General features: G+C 32.4%; 1 protein-coding gene across 1 annotated transcript in view; it reads left to right on the forward strand.

Annotated features, from left to right (window-relative positions):
* The window catches only part of igl (IQ calmodulin-binding domain containing protein igloo), a 208,857-nt gene extending 204,324 nt beyond the window's left edge, over positions 1–4,533 (forward strand). Inside the window, exons 4-5 of the mRNA XM_017908466.1 lie at positions 4,093–4,168; positions 4,226–4,533. Coding sequence (XP_017763955.1) covers positions 4,093–4,168; positions 4,226–4,533 — 384 coding nt within the window. The remainder of the gene's footprint in view (positions 1–4,092; positions 4,169–4,225) is intronic.
* Positions 4,534–8,861: the final 4,328 nt, after the last annotated feature.

Below are 8,861 nucleotides of genomic sequence, written 5' to 3' on the forward strand. Positions count from 1 at the left end.
AATATGTCTTATAATGTATTAATAAATTAATATCTACATATATTTAAATATATTAATAACATTTATACATTGTAAAAATACATGTATCAATATATATATGCATATATTTATTTAGTTATTTATATTTATATGTATGTAGAGCTGTATTATTATCGTACAATATATATAATATAATAAATGATATCTTGTGGTAGGTCACTACATTCACTTCAAAAATTACTATTTAAAATAGACAATTTAAAATATATTTTAAAATCATTTCAAATAAGACTCTGACGTCTGAAGATTCTTTCTATACCAAACAATTCTAGTAAAAACATTTTTTGAGAACTTCAGTCCCACCTGAGTAATGTATAAGATAAATAATTATATACATACATTACACATAACATGTATATATTTTTACATATAATTTACAATAACAATAATTTACAGCATATATAATTATTAGTAATAATAATTGGGAATGATGGATGAATTTATTAATTAGGGTTCGATAGCTGAAGTGTTCCTATGTAAAACACTGCTCCCGTTAGGGTCTTCTAATAACCAGATCCTAAATGCTGAATAGTTTATTGCTAGTTATTCAGTTAAGTATATTTATCAATGTTCTTTATTACCTCGGACACAATTCTAAAAATTACAAGATAATTACAGTGTAATAATATTACGAGCAGAATTAATATAATTTATTATAACTACTGGTACATACTCGCGTACATAAATTCTAAACTGAAGTGAATATATTTCTCAAATAAATATAGTGTACATACATCCTCTCGTTCGTTTCCATTCTCCATTTACCGTGGAATCAATTTCACCCCGAGGAACGGGACGCCCGTAATTCATTTCCTGTTTTAGAAAACGAAACGACGATAGTTAATATTACGATGCTCATTCGAACAGGGTGTTTTATCGATGTTTCTCGTGGATTACGCCGCAGGATCGTGTTGCACGTGTCTGACAAGGCGCATATCCATGGACACAGGGGCGTAGAAACTATTACGCGAGACATATGACTGTACCAGGGAGCGCGGCGTCTGACCATAACCGGACCGTAACTACTGAATTCACGAGCGGTCCGAGGAAATGCATAATTCACCGGGTAATTGCGCTCGCGTAACGCTTACGATTTTGTTGAGCAACAATTCGACCGTGTCCCGTGGTGATGCTGATGATGTTGACCTCGTTTCTTGTAATGTTCGGTATTCATTTCGTGGCTGGTTTAATTCGGTATTCCTTGCTTATCCATTTTATCGCGCTTAAAAAGGACCGTGGTATAGTCATTTCTGGCGTTGTGTATTTATTATCCCGAGAAATTTCCGAAATGTATATCGTGTTTTTGTTTCAACGTATAGGAGCAACTTTTTCTTTTTATTGTGTGATATTTGCAGCTCCTTTTCTCTTATATATAATAATAAAGTTAAAATAATAGTAAATAACTATTTACTATACTTACTGTATAAAATAAAAGTAATAGTAAAACAACTAATAATAACCAATAGTAAATTAAAATTTGTTCCTATTTTTATATAATTGTTTAATGCATTTTTATTTATTTCCTGTTCCATAGGATGATGGAAACAAATTTGACTCGAGATATTTTTATTGACGCGATGTAATATTTTATTTAAATTTATTCAGAAGGAAAAATGGTTCTTTCTAAAGTTAGGAAATTTGTTAAAAGATCATTCATTTTCCAAGAAATGATACAATTTTTTGGAAAAATGGGGAAATTGATCTACTAAAGGATGAAATTATTTTTTAAACAGAAACAAATTTGACTCAAGATATTTTTATTGACGTGAAGTGACATTTTATTTAAATTTGTCCAGAAGGAAAAATGGTTCTTCAAAAAATTAGGAAATTTGTTAAAACACCAAGAAATTAATTTTCCAAGAAATGAAACTATTTAAAAGAAAAAAAGAGGAAGTTGATCTACCAAAGGATGAAATTATTTTTCAAATAATTTATAAATTAAGTTACTTAAAGCAGGTAAAACAATTTTGAAATAGATTAGAAAATTAATCTACCAAATGAATGAAACAATTCATTAAAAAATTAAGAAATTTAACAAAAGCTAACACAATAATTCCTCAGAGTACTTGTTCCACTCATTCCAATACATATATATTTAAAGATCTATGTAACCATTACCACATCCATTTCTATCCACATATCTAAGAAATAAAGTACGTGGCAGATGGAACTCTTTCTCACAACCCCTTTCTAATTAACCTCTTTATTACTCCCTTCTTAACGCAGTATTTTTACTTAGAATTTCGCTAAGAACGATAATGGTTCCCATCGAGTTCCCCATAATCGAAACAGAAAGATTGCTCTCGAGGAACCTTCCATGATCAATAGGAATTCGCCTATATACCCAGAAACGAGGTTCTGCGTTCCGCTACGAAATCACGGCGGCTTTAACCAAGCGATTGCTCTCAGGTGCATAATGCAACTCTCGAGTAATCGAAGATCCGTGGGTTTCCAACTGAACAACGTCGCCTCGAAGATCACTCTAACACACTTCATTATCGTGCCTCCCATTATCATCGCAGTTCGAAACTTCACGCTTATTTGCCCTACACCTCCAACCCTTCTCTACTTCATCGAACCAGCCGCTCTTCTTCTCGTGGCAAGTGCTGTTGGATAAAATATGTCCAAGCAACGCGAAGATACTTTCCAAAATTTTTAAAATAATTTTCTACATAGATGTAGGATCGCGTTTGGGTGGATTGGCTAAAATAGCGTTGTTTGCTTCTTAATAGAATACAATAAGCTGATACATGGAGTATTGGCTAAGAGAGATTCGCTATGGGCACGCTCGACTTGGAATTCTTACCGACATACTAGCACACTCTTAGAGACTAGCTTAAAAACTCTTATAGATTGTTAGAAATTCCTGGAGACTGACTTGCCCGTGCCCTTGCACCCTTATTTAAGCCATTCATTCTGTCCTTTTCCATTCCCAGGCTTTCGTTTCTAATCATGCCCCTTTCCCACGCTACCTCGGTGGGCCAGGTACTTCAAACACTCTGGACGCATCCCTAAACTTTCACTTGACTCTACCATAAATATTCTTTGCAGTCAATCCTCTTACACACGGTCACTTTCGTTCTAAACCCAGACACACTTGACATTCTTTCAGGGCCGTACTTACTCCAATCCCACATAGATACGAGAGGTTTGTTTTCTTTTTATTATTATTTGAAACTTCAGAAGAATTTTATATAAAATTGTAGAGTCACGCAGTCTCTACTACGCTGGGGAGTACTTCGGCTTTTAAATTTCCGCAGACTAGGGACTGGATCTGACTTAATTTCACCTGTACCGTCCTATCGTATCGAATCTCTTCGACGTTCTAGAACGCTTATCACGCGCCAAATTAATATCGCGTGACTAATTTGTGATATTAAGGTTCCCGAAGTGCGTATTGATAAAAGAGAGCGTTCTTACAGTGTACTTTTTATCCAAGAATTTTATTATTTACGTAATGCGTGTTACTATTGCCGTATTACCATAAATTCGGATAAGTAGCATTGGTTCGTATCACCAAGAAGTGTCTCAAGAGCTTAACTATCCGTGGTCGGAAGAGTTAAGACCGATCTTGGTACCTTAGTCGAATAAACCGATTAAAAGGTGAGAATTTACCGGTCTTGTCTCCTGCTGATAGTTACGAGCTGGAGTGCTGACTATGACCTATGACCTAAAGACCGGGGTACGTATCCAGCACGAGGCAACAATCCTTGTTAGTATATTACCATGGCTTTCGAAGGCGGTTAACCTGACGCTACCCTGCTTTTGAGAAGTTGGGTGTACAAGATCTGTGACATATAGGGCCTGCGTGATATGGAAAAAACTATGTATCAATGATTAGATAGTATTGTAGGCCTAAGTATCCTAAGCGGGGAAGGGCCACGAAAGAGAGAAGAAACGAAAGCGAGTAGATAAGACGAAAGTCAGGCCCAATTGGGAAAAACGTTTGTGGATGAACTCAGAACTGAGAAATCCGAACTCAGGACTCAGAACTCTAATTTCAGTATTTAGAACTCAGAATTCAGAATTCAGAATTTTGAATTTAGAATTCAGTATTCAGTACTCAGACCTCAGAATTCAGAACTCAGATCTTTGTACTTAGAATCCACAATTCAGTACTCTGATCTCGGTACTCAATACCCAGTATTCTGAACTCAGTATTTAGAAGTCAGTGCTTAAATCTCAGGTTTCAGAGTTCAGAACTCAGAACTCAAATCTCAATACTTAAAACCCACAACTCGGATCTCTGATCTCAGTACTGAAGGCTCAGAACTCAGAACTCAAATCTCAGTACTTAGAATCCACAATTCGGGGCTCGCATCTCAGTACTCCGTGCTCAGATTTCAGATTTCAGAACTGAGATCTCAATACTTAAAACCCACAACTGAGGTCTTTGATCTCAGTACTCAGGGCTCAGATCTCAGGTCTGAAAATACAGAACTCAGGTCTCAGTGCTTAGAATCCACAATTCAGGACTCTGATCTCAGTACTTAGAAGTCAGCACTCTGTACTCAGACCTCAGATTTCAGATTTCAGCACCCAGAACTCAGATCTCAATACCTAGAACCCATAACTCCGGTCTCTGATCTCAGTATTCAGGGCTCAGATCTCAGGACTTAAAATTCAGAACTTCGAAATAATAACTAATAAATACGATACGTCTGCAATATTTTCTGCGATCTCAGAGGGAAAAATTGGAGAAACGAATGGACGATTCTCTCAAGAAGGAACTATCGTGTCGAGGCTGGTAGTGAAAGTTAAGAAGAAGTTGTTAAGAGTGCTGTTTACACTTATTTTTCCTTTTCATACACACACATATACTCGCTACTGTTCGATCAACCATCTCCCTTGCATAATCTAATTTTAATAATAATTATAAAAGTGTTTCAAGTAAAAAATCTAGAAGACACGATATTATAATTTATTTTGATTATATATTCCATAACAGATATTATATAAATATTAATTCATTGTTGCGATGGAGACATGTTTAATTATGTCTAATTATGATATTAAAAGACTGTATTTTTATTTTTAAAATAAAGCACTGATCTGCCTGATGATGTTAGTAATAAAAATAGCCACGCCAAGGTACTATAACATCGGATGAGACTATTGTTGATGCTTGGATAGGAAAAATTGAATCTGTGGCATGGACTCCACCTGGTCACCTGGTCTGTCTCCTTTATATTCTTTTCTATGGGGTTGCATGACACAGACAATTGACGACGAACGTGAATGAAGCTGCTGTTACCAGTAGCAATGATTTCGCTGTTCGTCAATGGATGTCATCAATAGAAACATGTACGTAGAGTTGTATTTACAGAGAAACGAAATACGATACAAAATGTGAACAATATGTCAGTGTATTATCTGTCGTTACGTAATTTCATATAAACTGGAATATATAATTACGCAAAAATTAAATAATTTCAGTATACTAATTTGTAATTATTTACAATAATTTCTCGTATGGTTCCTATTAATATGATATTAATAATTTAAAAATAAAAATTCATTGAACTATGACGAGCATAATATTGTATTTTGGAATTTGAATTTTCCTACTTTCAGAACTATCCAAGATAATTATAAAATTATCTTAATAAGTATCAAAAATCGTGTGAAATAATTATTATAGTTATGTAAAATAGTAGAAAATAATTATAGCAATTATTTTAGATAATTTAAAATAATTTTAAATAAAATTATTTCAGTATACTAATTTGTAATTGTTTTTAATAATTTCACTTATGGTTCCTATTAATATGACATTAATAATTTTAAAATAAAAATTGATTTAACTATGACGAGCATAATATTGCATTTTGAAATTTGAATTTTCCTACTTTCAGAACTATCCAAGATAATTATAAAATTATCTTAATAAGTATAAAATAATATGTATAAAAAATCGTGTGAAATAATTATTACAGTTATGCAAAATAGTAGAAAATAATTATAGTAATTATTTTAGATAATTTAAAATAATTTTAGGCAAAATTATTATGGATAGTATGATAAATAGTGAGTGGAATTCTTAGAATTTAAAATATGCGAGTCGAGTGAAACATAATTTTATAATGTAACCCAGAAATTGTCTGTTTTCGCGTTGGAAAGAGATTCACATGCTGTTCTCTTTCAGAATAGAATTATGTTTTTCGTATTCCAGCTTGGAAATCGATTTGGCAAGGTTCCTTTCCATTAAACATCGCTTTATTATCGACCATATTTCCATTTGGATACCAATGCACTTACCCTTCATCGAATGATCCTAGCTCGCATTATCATACAAATCAAAACTTCTCAACTTTTCATAATTTCCCAAAGCGACAAATAATTTCATTATTTTCCAAAAATGCAATATTTCATCCACGAAATAATTCAAACTCACATTACTATAAATTTATAAAAATAAAAAATTATATATAAAAAAAATAAAAAATTATACTGAACACCAAATACTAAGGCCAACCAACATTCACAATACATATATTATATAGTAACTTTTGAGGGTTACTAACACGTTGTGACAACTCTCCAAGACCCGAAGTATGAATTGAATATATTTCAACACACCCCATTTTGGATCTCAGCTTCTAACTCATTTTCCATTTTCCAAGAAAACGATTAAATTCCAATCCTTGTTTTTTCCTCGTCGTGAGCTTCTCTCGAAAAGTACAATGCGATACAGAAATAAAAATACTTAAAACAATTTTTCGAAGAAATTTCGAAGAATTTTAATTTTTCTTAAGAACCTAAACAGATCCAACACCGTGAAATTCGTGTGTCACGATTTTCAAGCGTAATTTGACACTGGTGATCTTGGATTTAAACGGAGCCAAGTAAACAGCAGGAGCAGGAATCTCTCGCTGCAGGATAAACAGTGGTAATCTGGCAGTGCGAAATAAACACGTATTTGCATTTGAATCTCTCAACGACTCTTCTAAACCCCGTACGCACAATGCACCATAAATTCGTAATTGTAATTGCTTTCACCTGGAAATTCGTTTGATTTTTCAGCTGGAACCCGAAACGGCTATTTATCGGGCAGTTGGCGGGATTCGGCAGAAATCAGCTCTCGTCTGAATACAATCGATATCGAAATGCACTCGTCTGGATTTTATAATGGGATAAAACTCCGCTCTCGCATTACCCAAAAGCGATTTGGCAAGCGTTTCGTTATCGATTCCACCCTCGCGAAGCCGGCTGTCCACTTAGCTGACAGCCCTCTCCCTCTCTATTTCTCCCTTTGGGCTGGGAGAAGAGACACGTCGGACTTGGTTTCGCCAACTTAGTTTCTACCAGGGTACGAATTCAGGGGACGAGAGTGTGGATATCGAAAGGTTAATCCGATCTAGACGTTTGATTTAACGGAGACTCGCGTAATTGGGATATTAGTATAGAAATTTGCATATAAGGGGTGGGAAAATTGAAATGTTATAAATCGTTTTCTCGAAATTAATGGTGATTTCGACTCCCTTCTCTTCTCTTTTTCTTTCTTTCGTAATTTATTCTGGATTTTTTAGGGACCACAGTTTTTTTTTTTTTTTTTTGAATGAACTGATATTTTAGTTTGCAATAAGCTAATTTTTATTTTTTCATTTGCAATTTGATAATTCTGATATTTTAGTTTGCAATAAACTAATTTTTATTTTTTAATTTGCAATTTGATAATTGTGATATTTTGGTTTGCAATAAGCTGATTTTAATTTTTTAATTTACAACAAACTGATTCTAATATTTTAGTTTGCAATACGCTAATTCTAATAGTTTAATTTGTCTTGATAAACTAATTTTAATATTTTAATTTGCAATATACTTATATTGATATTTTTATTTGTCGTAATAATCTAATTCTAATATTTTAGTTTGCTATACGCTAATTCTAATATTTTACTTTGTCATGATAAACTAATTCTAATATTTTAATTTGTCGTGATAAACTAATTTTAATATTTGATTTGCAGTATATTAATTTTAATATTTTTACTTGTCGTAATAAACTAATTTTAATACTTTAGTTTGCAATAAATATTTCGGGATAAACTAATTTTAATATTTGATTTGCAGTATATTAATTTTAATATTTTTACTTGTCGTAATAAACTAATTTTAATACTTTAGTTTGCAATAAATATTTCGGGTGCAATTGTTAGATGAAAAGTGAGGTACCCACAATTTTTTGTAATAACAAATGGTATTAATATTTTGTTATTATGGCAGTAGTTTTCTTATTTTATTTATTTATTTATTTTTATTTTTATTACTATTCTGGATTAAAAATTTGATCTACCTGGTCCTGAAATTTTCTCTACCCGAATGTGTTCCCTTGATTTCACTGTAACTTTTATTTTTTTGTGGAACTGTTCATTTTTATTCAAATTGGTATATAGTTTATTCCAAAAAGAATTTATTGACCCATCACACTGTGGTATTCCAAAATTATTTAAGGTCACTTAGGATCGTTTAAAATTTATATTTATATATGTTTATTTATTTATTTATTTATTTATTTATTATATATTATACGTTATATTTATTTACATTTCGATAAATCAAATATCTTCAAATCTTATTAAAGTATAGTATAGTCAATTTCCTATAAAATTCTATGGTATTACAAAGACTCCTCATATATAGACCTATTAATTAAATAAAATAATTAAATATTTACTCTACCGCTCTTTCGATATTTTTCGCCATTTTCGTGTAATATATAAATTTTCTTGACTTCTTCAGCGCTGAAAGTTTTGTTATTAGAACTGTCCAGTTGCTATGGCTATTAGTTCCAATCGGACAGTTCTTGGTTCTTTCTGTCA

This window comes from Eufriesea mexicana, unplaced genomic scaffold (genome assembly GCF_001483705.2).
Source record: "Eufriesea mexicana isolate 0111107269 unplaced genomic scaffold, ASM148370v2 scaffold10888, whole genome shotgun sequence".
NCBI classification, from domain to species: domain Eukaryota; kingdom Metazoa; phylum Arthropoda; class Insecta; order Hymenoptera; family Apidae; genus Eufriesea; species Eufriesea mexicana.